The sequence below is a fragment of the Aythya fuligula genome, chromosome 4 (genome assembly GCF_009819795.1).
Source record: "Aythya fuligula isolate bAytFul2 chromosome 4, bAytFul2.pri, whole genome shotgun sequence".
In the NCBI taxonomy this organism is placed as follows: Eukaryota; Metazoa; Chordata; class Aves; order Anseriformes; family Anatidae; genus Aythya; species Aythya fuligula.
In genome coordinates this window covers 74703605-74722365 of record NC_045562.1, presented here as the reverse complement: position 1 = coordinate 74722365, position 18761 = coordinate 74703605, and the positions used below count along the sequence as shown (strand labels likewise).

General features: G+C 40.8%; 1 protein-coding gene across 1 annotated transcript in view; it reads right to left on the bottom strand.

The window, feature by feature from the left end:
• The window catches only part of ATRN (attractin), a 145076-nt gene that overhangs the window by 27565 nt on the left and 98750 nt on the right, over window positions 1–18761 (bottom strand). The window contains 2 exon segments of the mRNA XM_032186940.1: window positions 3177–3255; window positions 13789–13850. Of these exon segments, the coding sequence (XP_032042831.1) occupies window positions 3177–3255; window positions 13789–13850 (141 nt within the window).

Sequence of the window (18761 nt, the reverse complement as noted above, 5' to 3'; positions counted from 1 at the left end):
GTCCTAACCACCCCGTGCAGCAGCACAGGGTTAGGAAGAGTGGCTGGAAAGTTACCTGGGAGAAAAGGACCTGGGGGTGCTGGATGAGAGTTGGCTAGTGCTTGTCCCCCTCCCCTTGTACATGGCACTCCTGAGACCACACCTGGAGTACCACGGTTCAGTTTTGGGCCCCGCTGTACAAGAAGGACGTTGAGTTGCTCAAATGTGTGGAGAGAAAAGCAATGAAGCTTGTGAAGGGACTAAAAACATGACATATGAGGCTCAGCTGGAAGAATTGGGGCTGTTTAGTCTGGGGAAGAGAAAATTCAGAAGAGACCTCATCACATCACTCTCTACAACAACCTGGAAGGAGGTTGCAGCAAGGAGGGTGTTGGTTTCTTTTCTCAGGTGACAAGTAATTGGGCACAAGGGAACTCCCTCAAGTTGCACCAGGGCAGGTTTAAATGGGACATTACACAGAATTTCTTCATGGGGAGGGTGATTGAGCACTGGAAGGGGCTGCCCAGGGAAGTGGTGGAGTGCCCGGTTGATCAAGAGATGGGTGGATGTGGCACTTTCAGTACTTACAGGGGTTTATAAAAAAGATGAAGAGCAACTTTTTACACAGGCAGAGAGTGATAGGACAAGGGGGGATGATTTTAAATTTCAAAAGCTCAGATTTAGGTTAGACTTTAGGAAGAAATTCTTTGCTATGAGGGCGGTGAGGCCCTGGCCCAAGGAGTTGTGGCTGCAACATCCCTGGCAGTGCCCGAGGCCAGGCTGGATGGGGCTGGGGGCAGCAGTCCCTGCCCATGGCAGGGTGTTGGAACTGGATGGTCTTTAAGGTCCCTTCCAACCCAATCCAATGATTGTATGAAAATTTGTTTTCCCCATGCCAGTCTGCAAACTCTGTAACCCAAGGCTCTTGTCAGGGTAAAGAGAACAAGGAAAGCAGGCGCTTCCAAATGAAGGAGAAATGGCAAACCTAAAAATCACGTGCTTCAAGACCATCCTTAAACAGAGTGGAAAACTTGTGTACGCTTAAAACTTGCAGTGTAGCTAACTGCTGTTAATTGTTATTTTAACTACTAGTGTTTAAAGGGAGTCTTGATGGGATTTACTGAGAGTCTGTGTTAAAAGAACACTGTGAAACATAAAATCATCTTAGATACTACCGAAAAGTCAAAGATCTTTTGAGCAGACTTTCATTTCTGGAGGCAGTCTTTATTATTTTCTTTAATCGACGACATGGTAAAAATTTAAAAGAGTTTCCCCAAGTTTACAACTACTTCCAACAACAGAGGAACGCAGTAAGGGAGACCTATGAACTGCAAGATAAGATTGATTGGATGTAAAGAAGGAGCAAGATGGACAGTGGTGCCAGACAGGAATCTGCCAGGAAAAGAACGTACTGATGAGCTGCCTCTCAAATAGCCACACATGTAAACCGAGTTTAAATAAACTAGAACATGCCAGTACCCTGCTAGCACTCCAGTTTTTTTTCTTAAAAGATGTATCGGACTTGAAGTACATGTAATTTATAGAGAAATTTTTCATTTAGGCCACTGCTAAAAATATCTTAACCGAGCTCAAAAGCACAGTATTTATTTCTCCATCTATTTTTCTCATGCATTCCTTGATAACATTTAACCTCAGGAGCCAGCAGGAAACATTATGCTGACTCCATCTTACTTTCTTGCCAAGAGTGAGAAAGAAAATAATAGGCATGGTGGTCAAAATTTATCTATCTACAGAGAACACAAAAAGCCTCGAAGACTTAGATGATTTCCAAGATGAAGGGTTATCTGTTTGAAAACACTGGTTAGATTATGCAGTTTAGTTCACTAGTAAGAGCAAAATTATCTGAAGCAGAAAGAGCAAGAAGGGGAGAAGAGATATCAGCCATCATCCTGCTTTCTTACAAGAAATCAGAACCCCAGATTGAGTTATTTTATGCTATTCCCACTATTGCACTGGAAGTACAACCAGATACAGATTCTTGAAGATATGCAAGAAACGGGCACTTGCACAGGACTTCATTTCTGTAGAAATTAATCCTCTGAATCTTCTTGATCAACTACTACGTACGAATCAGATGCCCTTGAATAAAAGAGTTGCGCAGATGGGTGCTTGCAGCTGCCATGAGCTTCATCCCAGCAGATCGGCTGGGAGGAAAAGTTATGGGAATGGGAAGATTTCACTTCTTGCATTTGGATATTGGGATATGTTGTGTTTCTCCCCTAGGGAAAGATAACTCATCTTAGGTGATAAGGTACAGAAAATCACATTTGGAAATCGCACATGGACTCACTTGAATAAAGTCTAGCTACTCTTATTTTGCATACAAGAAAACAGCACAAGGCAAAGCTAAAAATAATCCCAGCCACGCTCAGCCCAGCCTAACCTTGGCTTTATTTGCACATGATACAGGGCTCTGCCTTACATGGTTTTAGTGCCTGGCACAGCGTGAAAACCCTGGGAATGTGCTACGGTCATCTGCCTTGCAGCACACAGGGCTTGCTTCTCTACAAACACGGCTCGCTCTACTATTCATTTCTGAATTTGTGATTAAAAAATGAGAAAGAAGGACACATTCTTTACATTACTGAGCCACAACTTGTTGGCTGTCGTATCTTGATCACCCTAAGTGCTCAGGGTGTGATGTGCAATGACGGCTGAGAAGGAGAAATGGTGGTGAAAAAAAAATCACCAAATGCACCAGCCACAATCAAGGAAGAACAATACTGGGGGGGTTATAGGGTTATAACATTAATTTTTTATATGCTACAAACAAAAGAAAGTTAGGAAGCTGGTCCACAGCTAGGTGAAAAGAAGAATGCGTGAACTAATATGGTTAGCACTGCAACAGATATTTCTTTTTTGAAAACAGATCTAAATAAAGAGTCTCCTAATTTGCCATGGTTTTGTATTTATACTGTCTAGAACCTGAGTTCTGGGAACAGAGGGTATTCACCCCTATTTTTTGTGCTTCACAGAAATTGCACATTCAGGAAATAGAATCATTTGTCACTGAAACTGTAATAGAAAGTACACTATTATCAATGCCTAAACAGAAGCATTTACAGATTAGTGGAGCTTATCCTTAACTGAAGGTTAATACTATGCATATACGAAAAAATACAAGAGAACTATAAAAAAGCCATTTAAGAGATAGCATTCAAATTTGTCATTTTAACCTCTCTTCTTCGTGATGCCCAGCAACTTTGTTTAATCTTCCAAACCACAGCTGCCACCAGGAGCAAAGACAGGAAGCAACTGTAAAGGAGAGAAGAAAATAAATATCTTATTGTCCTTGTTCATAACATAACGGCAGCTGCAAAACTAGCAAATCAAAAAACTAGACTAGAAGTTCACATAATACTTAGAGGTACTTTGATGAAAGATAATACAGCAGTGCAAAATGCTTTGCACAGTTCAGTGCTCATGACACCTGGTGAGGAACGATGTACATCTATTTTTAGAGAAACATTGATCCAAAGTTACCTATTTGACCTCCTTATACGACATCCACCAATTCTCACTAGGGAATCGGAACAGCAAGGCAGGAAGATTTAATCGTTTTGGAAGAGCCAGTATTTACTATCTTTGGCAATATTTAAAGCGAGAGGATAACCCAACAAAAGAAAAGCCTTGAAAGAGGCAGAGAAAATTGATTTTTTTTTTTCATTTCAAAATTGCAAAAATAAGATAAGGTATATAGTAGTTGGATTCTTTTTAACTGGCTCTTGCAGAACTATAGGCATTTCTTGATTTCCCCAAATCTATATTGCTTTGCTTAAATCTAAAGAGGAACAAAAGGATGAATAGGTTTATCAACTTCTAGGGAAAATGCAAAAAAGCAGATTTAACAAAAAGCAGTTATCATAATAATAAAAACCTACTATTGACAATTATGATCTTATCAGACTGCATACTTAACAAGCAACTTCAAGGCACACAGGCTTAGATTAAAATTTATCCTTTTGTATGACTGTACCCCAGCAAAAAGCCTCTCTTCTCAAGTACCCTGCTGATGGGGAAGAGAAAAAGTCTCCAGAAGTCTCTTCCTCATGCTCTTTATGTATATTTGAGAGTGTGCTTATAGGAAGATTAACCAGAACAGATGATTTATTTCCCCAAGTGCACCATTTATGCCAGCTGCAGTGCTCTGAGTGTCCGAAGGGGGATGACCGGGAACCACCGTGTGTCTCGGAGAGGTTCAGCTCTCATCATTCTGGGGCTCCCAATGGAGACCACAGACACAGAAGAAGGTCTGCTACAGCCAAAAGACCACTCAATGCTCCCTGTGTTCAACAAAAAACAAAGCTCTGCCTCCAAGCATCCATCCTGTTCGCAGATCCCCAAGCCTCCTATTTCCGAACAACACCGTGACTTCCAGCGTGCTCCCCCTTACCCATGTACTGCAACCCCAGTGCCCTCCTCTGGATGTGCCCTTGATTGAAAGACCACAACTGATGACGACTGATGGTATTTCATCCCTCCATTTCCATTTTCACCCCTTCTTTTCCTAAGTGTTTGCCTTAGATGAGCTACAAGGGACCACGCGCCTCATCCTTCGCGCAACCAGGAGTCCCCCTCTCCGACGGCCAATTCCTTAGCAGAGAGCAGTGCAGAGGCTTGGCAGAGTTATTAATCACTAAAAAAGGACAGACAGCAAGAGCTGTTCCCTGAGATGAGAAAGGAGGGCCCGTTCCTGATTACATATCATTATCCATAGCCTATATATTATGAAAACTGCGTGTGATCAGGCACCGAGCGCTCACGGGGCACTGTGATTTTAGGCACTGTGATTTTATTTTTCAGGCTTGGATATATACAGAGGTACGTCTTCCTATCATATACTATATGAAATTAAAAAATTGGCACTCATGCGACTTTCAGCATTAAAATGTCTGCACAGCTTTTAAAGACTCCTGCGGTGCCTATTTCTTCATAAATTTAAGCAGGATCACGGAGAGATTAGTTTGGCCTTTTTCATTTCGAGACGCATATTCCAAATCACTTCCCTCACGCTTTATCTAAATATTAAAATCTGACATTTGTTCACTGTAAAAGCATGGTCATTTTTCTGCAAATACAAACAGTTTAGACAAGCACTTTCAATGATTATTTTATTTTCCCTTTTGAGAGGCACTGGATTACTGTCGAGCTTTGTAGTAAAGAACAATGTGCCATCCACTAAAGCACACACATTAAATCTTTAATTGCTATTTCGGTAAGGAAGCAAACATGCATTACTGATGATTAAGGATGTCATACCTTCAGCTTTCCTTTTCTTTCCTCAAGCTCCCTACTGCTGCATTAAATGCAAGAGCAGACTGAGCCACCAGGAAATAGTATTTCTCTCCTGGACAAGGTCACACTTAGATTAGATGGATTTCCACTCATACCACACTTCAACAGGCAGAAGTGAATGATGGACTAACAAAATTTTTGAGTACCCACATTTGTCTTGGGACTCCCGTTAGCTCCCCGCAGCATGAACGCTACCTCACTGACTCAATGGCTTCGGTAAGCTTTTCTCTTCTTATAAACTCCCTTTTCCACAGAGGGACTAACTCTTTCTAAGGTGAAATGTTTGCTTTATCTCTGAGGCCCAAAGCCAGTGCTCCCCGCAGAACGAAAATCCCAACTGCATCCAAGCCAAGCTAGCACAGCTAGGACCACAAGCTAAACCTTTTGTCTTTTGTCTGTTTTGTTTGCAGAAAAAAAATCAGCATCGGCGTGCAAGGGAAGGGGGGAGATAAAGCAAAATCTTCAAGGCAGGAGGGAGAAGTGTCCTGGCTGTATGTTTAATCTGACCACAAAAACGTCAATATTCAAGCACCTGCAGGAGCCCCACGACAGGCTGCCAACACCACACCGAAGGGCAACGCATCGTGACTCGAGCAACGATTTCATCTCAGGATAAAACGTTTTAGATGCAGCTTACAGACAACAGCTACTGCCATGGTGTATCCCGTTTTACCTCCTTGCTACCTCTTTACTCGAGGAAATGAGATGGAAGTCCAAAGGGCAGAGGGACAGAGTCAGATGCTATGCCAGTGTGCTATAAAGACCCATTTCAGCCAGACTTACCCTCAGGAGGAGTTTCTCAAGAGGCTGAGCATACAAATAAACCCGGGCTGTTGTGTGCCACGCACAGGCAGCACAGTGAATGAGACCTCCACCGTTCTGTGGGTGGCTGTTACAAGAGGTATGGGCTCCATTCCCTTCCAGCTATCAGGCTAGGAACAGGCACACCAAACTGAAGATACACTTCAAAACATACCGAGCTCCTAGGAGCAAGGCTCTTCTTTAGGAGAAATGTGACCTCAACAAGCTGTAAACACACCTCTCTCTCCATATTAATTTATTCCCTTGGAGAAAAAAGCCAGGGAGTGGAGAATTAAGAGGATTGTCTTTATCCTCATATTCAATTCCCTTTAGGAAATGTGTATTTCATGCGATTGTACATGCCAGAGTCTTTCACTGGTTTGCCACTTGCCTTGCTTCTGGCATCCCAGCCAAGACTTTCTGAAGAAAGCACAGAGAGGAATTAACAATTAACGACCAATAAATACTCCTCCTAAAATGCTCACCACAGTGGCCTGTATTTCAGAGGAACTGCACCATGCATCTTTGTACTGTCACAAGGAGGCAGCAAATACCCACAAAAGCCATAAAAGCACTGCGGAAATATATTTCCCCCCTTGCACAACCTCCCCTTGGCAACACTCGGGAAGAAATAAAGTGCAGCCCCTGCTCGCCCCGCTGCACTACATCATCTGCTGGAAGGACCCCAGGGGCAGAGGCAAGTCAAGATCTATCTGCTGCCTTTTCTCAGCCTAACCCATCCTGAAAGAAGTTAAAAAGAGCCATCCTCTTGTCAGTAGCTTGAAACCAGCTTTTTTTCCAGACCTACTCTCTGAAGGCAACTGTGTAAATATGGAAGGAGTGGACGGAAACAGCTGGGTGGAGCGAGAGCTGTGTTGGAAAATGATTTGGAGTGGAAGCCTACAGTTGGCAGTCCCAGCCCAACGCCGTGCTGTGCCCTCCTTTCTCTTGGACAGCCTCAATGCTCTCTCTACCAGCTATGAATATAGATCTGTTTAAAAATGGCTTTAAAATAAACCTTGCTGCAGGACTTGCTTTACCTTCTTCTGTTTCTTTCTTCTCCAAAAATAACTGCCTACCAAGAGCCTCCTTCATCCCTGCAATTCACTGTTCATTCAAGTCTTCTCCCTACATCTCCTCCCATCTCAAACAACGCTTTTGTATCGTTTCTCCTCATCCGTGGCTCTGAAAAAAAAAGGTAAAGGGGACAGAAATGTTCTTGGGCTCGTTACATCCCAGTGCAGCCTGTAGGCACCCCTGTAAATGCCAGGTAAGAGGCCAAGCAGCATATTCAGCAACCTAAAAAGATGACACCAAAAAAATCCAATCTTAAACCAGATTGGAAGGAAAAGGAGCCATCTAGAGACAGCTAAGACTCATGTAGATTTATTTTTTTTTAATCCCAGGGCAATTTGAAACTCAGATGGGCTGAAATTTGAAATCATATGGGTTGGATTCAGCCAAATTCAACTTTCATTGGCCTACAGAGCTATAAATATCCCTTACGCAGCACTTATGCTGCAATCTAGGGAGAAATTACATTAGCATCTTATGGATAATTTTCAATGTGATAAATAGCTTATTAATTTAATAAATAATTAAGAATTACTTAAGTATAATAAATGAGTGATGGTTGTAAGTAATCTCCCGTCAGTTGGCCTCAACAAATGCATTCACCGTTCGCTGATAAGCCTCCCACACTCTTTATGCCACAGGTTATTTCCACCCTGATACAAAAATGTGAACTTAACCACCCTGTCTGGTTTTTATACCTCATTCTTAAGCTCCTTCCCATAACAGACAGGATACTCCCTCCACTCCAGGTACCCGTAAAAGTCTCCAAACAAGCATGCTTGTATTTTTAAAGGGCTGGAAAAACTTCATCAGCACTATGCTCTGATGCGTTCTCACTAAGAGAGAAGAAAATCCATCTGGCATATTAGGGCCCAATTATTAAACTCTCCTACAATGTTTATCAACATCAGAGCTGCTAGTAAAAATGGCAGTTTTAAATGCCAAAATATACAGCAGCTCGAATACTAATATGCTTTAACACATGTAGGTCATTTAATAATTTCAGAAAGCACTGCAGTGATTACTAGAAACACATCCCAAATTATTTTGATAAATTGGAAGCTATTTAAGTGCTATCCAAAAGAAACTTTTAATGTGCTGGAGAGTTGTAGGACACATTTTCGACTACTCAACGCATTAAAGCTCCGAATAATTGGAGCAAACACAAAATGCTGAAGGGATTGACCATATAATGATGCGAGGCAAGACCAGCCTGGCTGAATGCCTCTTATTACTGCACGCACAGGGTTTGCGCCGACGGCCTCTGCCAAGCAGCTATCTGCAGCCAGCAGCAAACCAACAGACCCGATCTAGGGACTAATGACATTATCTTTCTGCTGAAGACAGCAGCAAGGTTTAACAAGCCACAGCCCGCCTTATTTATTTGCGGCAGGTGATATTTTTTCTTTCATGTCTATTTTTTTTTAAAATCTACTTACTCTCTAGCACAACCAACCCGACATCCTATAAAAACCATGGTGGCTAACACTGTCGTGGGATCAGTTTAACTACAGTTTTGAGGTCTTCTTGGAAATCAAGTATCAATATATTCCTGTTTTTTTTATTTATTTTTTTTTATTGAGCTTTTTAGGGCTCAGATTTGCAAGCCCTTCCATGCTTTTTTCACTAAGGGCATACTCTTAATTAAAGGGAAAAAAGTCATCGTGTAAGTCTAAAAGCTGGAGTTTTGAGTAAACACACCAAAAATCCCGAGGGCCATGATGAAATTGGAGTGGAAAATAATGTTTTCTTGACCCTTATTTTGAAGTTTTTCTCCTTGTACTAATTTCAGGTATGAGAACAACCTACTCTGACGGCAGGGATGTCCAAGCAAGTTGTAGCTACAAGTGGGACCAGGGATGAAGCACGGCATTGGCCCTATAGACTCCTTCCAGTCTCAGTTCCCCTGTTCTATATTTGACTGACCTGGTCTTCTTCTTCGCTCAACTCATGGGAAGTGGTCAAATGAATGACTGCTGAGAGCTACGTGCCTCACTCTGAAGTAGACACCGATGTCTGGGAACTGGTCTTTGGTGTCTGTCACCTGCGTTGACCAGAATAAGAGCTTGGACATAACACACAGAAACCTAAATTAAGTTCTAAAACTATAAGCTAAGCCCCACTGCGTCAACAGGTTTAAAACCCAGAGTGTTTTTATCTATCTCATTAGAAATAATTTTCAGGTATTCCCAATCTCTTCCTTTTCCTGACGTGAAATAAAAGGTGACTCAGACTGTATTTTAGGCACTTATTTAGAAATACCCTTTCTGGTGAAGAAATAAACTATTTAATAAGCAAAAAGAGTAAATAAAATATCTGCAGCATGACTCCAGGTTTGAGTTATTGCAACAGGCCATTCCTGCTTATTAAAAACGTTGGGCAAATGTTTACAGCTGGAAAAAATGATATACAGCACCTTAACCCACCTGCGTGACTGTCATATGGAGACAAATACTGCTCCCTCTGAAGTTTTTCTGACCAAGAAAACTTCAAAGTCCAATTATTCACACCGAAGTTAAATTATACAATTTGATATTCAGACATCGGTACAGGCCACAAGTGTTCACGTCATGCTGTGACACCGTGAAAACACAGAACTTGGAACTTCTTTTTCCCATTTGTGAAAGAGATCCTTATCTCTAACTTGTTGTAAGACTACAAAAGGGCTGGAGGGAGGCAGCAGTGAGCACCCCATGGAGGATGTTCCCCATTGGAGGATGTTCCAATATGAAAGGAACAGAAAGAAAGACAAGAAACGGGGTGAACTGTGCACGAGGACACAGAGCAGAAACACAATACAGAACATTGATCACAAATCAATGTAACAAAGCCCAGTGTGCGATCTTACAGAAGGGGAAGGGGATTACAATTCACAAAACCCCACAGAAAATCAATTATACCCTCTCGTGCTCTCACAACCAAAACTAGCAGATGCACGTGGCCAGCTGATCTGGCCAACATCACTTCTGTCCCTCACAGAGGACAGGGGATGCTGGCTGTCAGGTCCTTGCTGTGTCTCCTGGTGTCTTTCTTGGAGACAGCAAGCCTGGTTTGTAGGTCTTTTACACCATGTAGGGCTCAACAGCGTCTTTGGCAGGGCTGTTTGGCCTTGAAGTTTTGCTTACTTCGCTCATCAGGCCTTTTAGGCAAGTTGGTGAATGCCTCCGTCTCCTTGCTTTGAGTTTCTTAGGGCTGCTAAACTAATAATACTCCTGGTTTTGGAGCACAGGGTGTCCTCCTGACAAGCTGTCCGTGATGCACAGGGGTTATATGAGTGATCCTCAGCTGCTTTACAACGAAATCTGTCACCAGTCAGAATCGAAGCCGTGCTTTCTGCTCCTGTCTGCTGTTTCTTCTGGTGCTTACACATGCTCTCCATCCTGATTTCATTCAAATCAATCTTAAATATTTATCTGATAAGTCTCTACAGAGCCAACAAAGCAGAGAAGCACAGACAAAATTCAGATGCACTTTTTTAAAAATAGAAAAACAGAAAGGAGGATGAAGGATCACTGGTCAGCAATAGGACTTTAGAAAGCCACTGATATTTTCACGACTTTTGTGCACAGAAGTACACTGGTGAAAAATACACTAGAGAAAAATCCATATTATAGATTGGTGTGATGGCATACAGGGATTTTTGGAAGTTGAAGAAGCACTGGTACTAACACAAACATTTACTAGAGACCGTCAAAATAGCTCAGGCTTTCTGTCGAAATAAAGCAGCACGAATTTTATAATAAAGAGCTGTATTATGGAAAGCAGGGGGAAGGAAACAGAGAAAAACACCGTTTGCTTGCAATTCATTTAGATTTACAAAGGTCAACCACGGTTATAATATCATTTCTCCTACAGCTCCAATTATAATGCAATATTAATGACCCTGCAACTTCGCTGTTCTACCCAACCTTTATCCATTGACATTTCCTTCGCTTAAAATAAGAAATTATTGTGTTGCAAAATAAAATAATGGCAATATTCAGCCATAGAGCTGAACACTGACTCCACAAGGAGCCCCAGGAGTGTACCAGCACCTCTAAATGTGATGCACACCCCCCCTCTGACCCAAAGCAGCACAGCTCTTAAACGGAAATCGAATCCAGCAGTCGTTTTATCCTGCTCCACACTGACTTTTAAATGATGCCATTTAAAAGCATTGCCAGGTTCCTGGCTGCTCTGTAACTTTGTGAGCCACACGGAGAGTCAGGGTTCTGCAAGAGCCTGTGATGCTCCATAAATTAAGCAGCACGGGAGATATGCAATGCAGCTTGCACTCCAGTGCCTACTGGAAGGACTTGCTTGGCCTAAATCATCACAAATGTCAGCAAACAGAGAATCTAAAACTCCCATTTCCTTGCATGGCTCCCCATGCACCTCAAGGCACAGCTGTTCCTTTTGGTAGCACAGCAGAAGAGCATGTTTAGGATGGGGTTTCAACAAAGCACCTAGGGTGGCTTCTGTGGGATGGAAAATGTGCCACATCATCACCAGCACAGAAGAATTTACTCAAATGTTACTTGCAGAATGGCAAAATGAGGCAATACTCTTAAACATGACAACAAAGCCACTCTAAGCATTCATTTACAGAACCAAGTCTGGTTTTGTGTCCATGGCATCCAGAGAAGCAGACTGTATCCCAGTTTCCACATCAGAGGCGATCTGTATCTCAGAGGTGCTTTTACCAATGGCCTTGGAGCTTTGCAAAAAGCATTTTCATTGCCTCTACTCAGCGTGTGAATTTTCAGCCACCTCTATCTCATTAGCATCACAGGGGGCTATCAGATATTACTTATTTATACTTCAACTTGGATTCAACTGTGATTATCAAATGTACCCTGGAGCATTAAAAATACAAGAGTTTCAATCATTTCACCTGTCCAAACAGCAAAGATGAATCATGCTGTTCTACTACACTGGTTATTCAGCAAGGTAGAGTGAATGTAAAATGAAATATATGGGGAGGAACTTAGCAGTAGTTACAATTGAAGAATCAAAGACTTTCTAATGTATTATAAATGTGTGGCTGGAAAACACCAGTAAACTGTCTTCTCCCTAATACACACATTCTTACTCCTCTGGGATGTGAAGATGTTAGCTAAGTAACGCTGCAACGTTACTTCTCAAGGAGATCCAGGTGACAGCAGTGAAAGAGGGAAGGAAAATCACTGCAGTTTACCTAACTTCTGTATTTTCATCTGTATGTGCTCACCGAGGTATTTAACACGTGTATCTTCTACTTCAAACCGTGGTTCTCTTCTAATAATAGAATCGGAGGAATTGTTCACAGTGAAGAGCTTCAAACTCTCATAAGCAGGTGGGACCTGGGTCTATAAAGAACTAATGACTAGTTTGTAAAGCACGGATCAATCATGTGCCATTAAAAAGGAACTGAACAACCAGCTACTTAGCTATTAGCTCTCCTTGTAAGTAATTACGCTGCCACAAAGATTTTTAGGAGAGACCTTGACTGCAATGGATTCAGCAGAACAAGCCCTTAAGCCTGATCCAGGGGTAAACATTTATTGCATATCAATGCAAGCGAGGTGGCAGCTCCAACCCCGTGTTTACCTGAGATTGTATTAAAGCACACTCCACGCTGTAAAAACCGCATGCTAAAAGACAACATTTAATACAAACTACTCGTCTGAAGGACCCATCTGGAGCTCCTTGCTTTAATTAAATTTAGCATGGAATCTAAAGCAAGATATTATTCACATCGCTCACTTCAAAATGGGCATAATAGTGCCTAGTTTAAAACAGTTTGTAAGATCTAGACATGTCTATCTCTCCCGTGGGAGTCCTCCTTATTGATCAATTATTGTTTTTATACTTGTGGAGCAATAATTGCTTTATATTTCTGGAGTAGTAACAGTTCCTAAAATAGAGGCTAACACATTGGATCATGAAGCCCTAAAGAGATGGCTTGCTGTGCTTCAGGGGACGTTTAACCTCTTTGTTAGGGATATGGTGTTTTGGAGGATGGAAGAGGAAACAAGGACTAAAATTACTTCTGCAGGTTTCACTCCTACAGAATCATCAATTTACTTCACACTGAGAAATGAACTTTACCAAGCAGTTCATGAGTGACAGAAGGGTGTTTGGCTTCGACTGTGTTAAAATCATGTCAAGTTAAATACGAGCAAACTTCTCCCGAGTTCAGTTTGAAATCAAAAGGTGCTACCTATAGAGCCTGAAATTAGCCCACGTCTAACTTTTTGCAAAATCGCTTCTTTAATTTATATGTTGTGCCTGACGACGTGTGAATATCTACAATTCCTCTAAATCACTTTGGATTCGTATGATGTAGGGACTTAAAAGGTGTCCTTACACCATTTTGAGAATAACTTCTGCAATTCAGAAAGCCTCCCACCTTCCTCTAACCTCACTTTCTTTACAAGCACGAGACAAGATGCATCCATAAAGGCGGGCAGACAATTTTCTGAATATAATTCCTAATTAAATGCTTTAAACATAGCAGAAATTTCCATTTTCTAGGCTGTCATGTAAGCAGGACGCTTAATTAAAAAAAGAAAAACAACAAAAACCACTATACCGAAAAACAAAAAACAAAGATCTTTCCTAAAAAAGAAACATTTAGGTGTCTTAAATGAAAAGTACCTGAAAAACGTCACAAAGAACTGTACCAGGTCCATAAAGTTGCTGTGTTGTGAGAATGCAATCTGCAAAAGAAAAGCAAATGCTTTCTGTTAGTTACTGAAAAGCAAACATATTTAACATGCATTCTTGCTGGGATAAAAAATTACAATGAAAGATGTTCTTTACTTAGGTTAATTAACATTTTGAACACTGTTTAGAACAAGTGCTGAAATATTCTGAGGGAAAAGAAAGCAAATTACTACTTCACATTATTTTAAATCATATATACCCCCCCCCAAAAAAATAAAATTACCACCTAAACAAGTAACATTTCTCTCCTCAACAACATTCAAGGAATAGCCTTCAGTGCACGTAAACCACCTTGGAGAAAACACCAGTCCAAAAAAATCACAACATGGAAGTTTTAAAGAGCTAAAGTAGAACGTTTGTAATTACTGTATCCACAGAAATCCAAGGCACAGCATTATAAAGTTCAAAACTCACGCGCCTATATCCAAACAATATTCTTACACCAAAATCTCCTCGAATAAATAACTTACACCCAGAGCAGCAAAAAGGCATGAAATACAGAAGATAATAGATACTGTAAAAACAGCTATGGCATTCATCTTAACTCACTTCCCTGCAATCCACTCAAACTGCAAAGAGAAGTGAAAAACAACTGAGTATTTTGGACAAAAAACAGAGGGAAGAAGCGAACAGGAAATTGGGAGGTGGTTAGAGGCAAAAGGAAAGATTAGGGAGCCTGGTTAAAAATAACAAAGCAGAGGGGAGGCAAGCCAACAGAAAGGCAACTTCTGCAATATTAGGAATCAGAAGGTCTTTCCAGGTACCTCCTATTTCCTCTGCCTATCAATCTCAGCACCACAACAGGAAATTAACTCTTTCATGAAGTATCTGAATTTATTCCAAACCCAAACTGAAAGCTGCATTTCAGGTACAAAAGCTTTTAATGGATAGCAAACTCACTTAAGGCATCTTTTTTTTCTTCTTAATAAACTGCATGATATGGCATTATTAGCATAAACCTCTCCTCCCAGCAATAGCCACCTTCCAAAAATCATGAATATATGCAAAACGAGTTACTCCTTGGAGTATTTCTATTGCTCAATAATACCTTCTATTATCATATTTACTTCAAATACCCATTGTGTCTTGGTACAGAAGCTGGCCAAAATCATTTTCTCATAAATATACTGAAATACTCTTAAGTTGAAAGCTCCTTTGCAGTGCATAACTTCTGTCCTGCTGGAAAGCGAACTTAAAACCTGCAGACCAGATGCTTGCGATCTCAATACTACTGCCTACAAAAGGCAAGAAAACAGTTTGTTGCTATTTTTTCTTTTTTATAAAGTGCTTCCCACTACTTTCCGATCAGAAAAAGGAAGGTGAGCGTGATTTCACTCTTTATACTAACAGCTGAGGATGGTAACCGAGGTGGTTTTGTGTTTGCATAACTATTCTGGCATTTCTTCAAGGCAAAGATATTTCTTACTAAAATACCACATCCCAAAATACAAACACGTAATATTTCCAGCATATAGAAACAGGGGCTGAGAATAACTATGATGTTGACAGACAGGCAAAGAAGCATTTCCAAAGAAAGACCATTTTATGTATCAACAGCTTATATTTAAACAGCTTGTCTTAGAAAAAGGAAAAAGTACAAAGGAATCATTAATGACCGTGCTCTCTGATGATGACCACTAGGACCGGTTTCTGCAATGGAAACCAAAGCTTGCTCCAAAACCAGAAGAAGAAACAAGTATATGCTTATTTTAAAACAGGACAGATTCCACAGAAGACTAAAAAACTTAAGTGTAATTCAAACTACATCGTGCTACTTAACAAGGTTGGGAACTCAACTCTATGCTGTTACCAGAAAAGGGTTCCTCATTTTATGGTAACACAGGAAGCAAACAGAGAAGGAAAACCTGGATTTGTTTCACGGAGAAGCACTGTAAATGCTTTATCCATGGTGTTTCTTTTGCCTACCTGTTGGAGCTCTTCTTTTGCAAAGACTGGCTGAGGATCTGTACACCACGCACAGATGTAAAGAACGCCTAGGTTGGTTTCTGCAATTTACTTCTCACAAGCTGAAAACACTTTATGCTATTAAACCTGACCAATCTGTGTCACGGGCAATTTAGTATCATAATTGTTAATGGTTTGCTTACTTAAAGCTTAATTTCCCCTAATATAATCTGTTCCTAGGACTTAATTAATTCAGTTACATAGAAAGTTTGGTTAGAAACAGTCATTATAAGTAAACTATTCATTCTGAATATAGGGAAAATACGGCACAAATTTCTTAGCGGTATGGATTTTTAATTAAGTTTAGACAACAGCAGAAGATTCATTTGTCCATTTTCAAAAACTCATTTTGTACCAAAGGAAGAAGCAGAGTAAGTGCAGGAAAGCACGGCAGTTCACAAAGGAGGTCTGGAGAGCCTCCCCCAGGCACACAGCAGAACTTCAGCTCTGCCACCAATCCATCACAGACGTGGCCTTCAAAGACCCTTCTTCAAAATAATACGGTATCCTTAAATAGCGAAGATCAATTTAGTCCAGAAATCTATTGATTATGTTAATTCCAGAGAATATTATGAAGCTTATATGATCTGGAAAGGTACCTGAAAAGGCACACCAGCTTTAAAATCATTATCGTGATTTTTCTAATGCCACAGCGCCATCAAAAAAATGTGGCTACTTTCCACACAAACCCAAACAGCCAGCTATATGGACTGACAAATCTGAAAATTACAAGCTTTAGTTTCTTTATCATTTGATTAACGCTGAATATGAAGCCAAGAAGGAGTTTTGCCTATTTCTGCTACCCAATGTCATCTAAAAACTGCGGCACTTTGGAAATTAGTACATACCTATTTCTAAGGAGTTACAGCAAAGTGCTTGGCCAGAACACATTCTGTGCAAAGGAACAGCAATTTGAACCCAATTGGCGTTTCAGTAACAGTTGGTATCTCAAGCTCATACTTCTGGAGTGAAACCACAGCCTGGGACTGATAGAGTTTGACAAACAAATTGGGATGATTGCATACCAGGAATTGGTTTGCATTAGTAACACAGTTAGTGCTCCCCGTGAAAAGAAACTTCAGAAAAGTTTGAAGAGAATCCTTTTATACTTTCAAAAAAAAAAAAAAAAAAAGAAGAAAGAAAAGAAAGAGGGGGGGGGGTCTAGCTAACTCTTAGTCCACTTTTTATTTTGGAACAAGTTCACTTTAACCCTGCAAGTCCAACCATATCTAACACAATTTAAGCCTCCTTTCTTTGATTCACAAATACTTTGAACTCATGAAGAAGTACTTGGATTTCATATACCACTAAGAAAAATTATTACCAACCTAATGAGAACCTGTAAAAATATTTGTTTTATTATAGCAAGAAATACATTTGAGTACTCCTCTCACTTACCTGTAGTGAAAAGAATTACAGATAAATCATCACAAAATAACTCCTTCCACTTTTGCAATAAAATATTGTTTATTTTAAACAAATAAAAGCAGAATCATCAGCTATGATGGAGGCAAGGCAAATCTGCCCCCAAGATGCAAATAATTTCTTATATTATACATGACTTGTCCAGACAAGGAGTACCAGTCCAAAGAACTGCTAATGTACTGAAAAACATTTCCAGTATGACATTCTCATAGCATAATTCAGATCATTTGGGGTATCTGAGTGCTTGAGAGAACATGAATAAACACAAAAAACAGAACTTCTGCAACTCCTCTTTCCCTGGCTAACAATTCAGGATTATTTACGTGACGTATTTTTGCCTTTTTCCACTTCTGCATGAAGTGAGTAGACTCACAACAGTGCTGCCTTTCTTTTCAACCCTACTTCATATTAGGGATGAGAAAAAGTAAAGCTGGAAAGGATGTTTTGAACAGGACACCCTCCCAGGAAAGCATTTGTAAAGGAGGGGAAAAAATAAAGCCTAATTAACTTATGAAACCAGAGAAGTACAGCAGAGAAGGCACGGTGTGAAGCTGTCTACCAGAGTTTGGTGCTCGTTGTGAATTCAAAAGGTTTTTTAAAGGATCCCTACTGCTAGATCCATTAACCTAACCTAGTAGGTGGGAGAACACTACAGCACTCGCGTTGTCAAAGCCTATAGGATCACACAGTACTGAAAACCATGGAAATCCAGAGATTTCAGGCTGCTTTGCTTTCTACTCAAACATAGCCGCAGCGCCGAAGTTAAGAAACAAAAAAAGCAGTAGAGAAGGCTGAAAAGGCTGGGAAATCCAAGGGTTTCCAAAGAGATAAAACCAACAGCCAAACAAGCTGTATATGACATCTATGTACCTCTTCCTCTATTTCTTCCTCAGCACCTCCACACGCTTTTTTATTTTATTTTTATTGTTAGAGGCAAGGATTCAATCTGACCTTGGAGAATACAGTCAACGGTAAGAGGAAGCTGTGGCCTGAATGCTGAGTGCCTGCACTACTGTCAGAGGACCAGCTGAAAACGAAATGGTGGTAGTTTTTTGTTTAAGTATTCTTGAGTGATGCCAAACTCATCCAAACACTCATTTTGCCCTTTATGGTAACGATGGGGGAAAAAGAGGGCTCTTTTGCTCAAGAGAAGCATTGCTACGGGTTGCAGTTCTCTTTAAAAATATAAATACAGCGTGTCCTAGGGAACACGGGGCAAAAAAAACCCTTATTGTTCTTGGTACTTTCTGCTGGACAGAAGCAATGAGCCAACTCCAACAGTCAGTGGTGAGGTTTTGAGAAAAACCAAAATGGTGGTCCTGGCTCTGCCACATGCTGCTGCTGTTTCATGTGCTCTGTCAACACCTTTAGTGTGCCAAAAGACATCTCACCTGGCCTCCAACTGCTCCAGAAGGGCACAGGACCTCTTAGAAGTCCTATCTGCCATCCTCTTGGCACTACCTACCCATGTTTAGGCACTGAATATCACAACACGCTGCTGGACTGAATGCAGC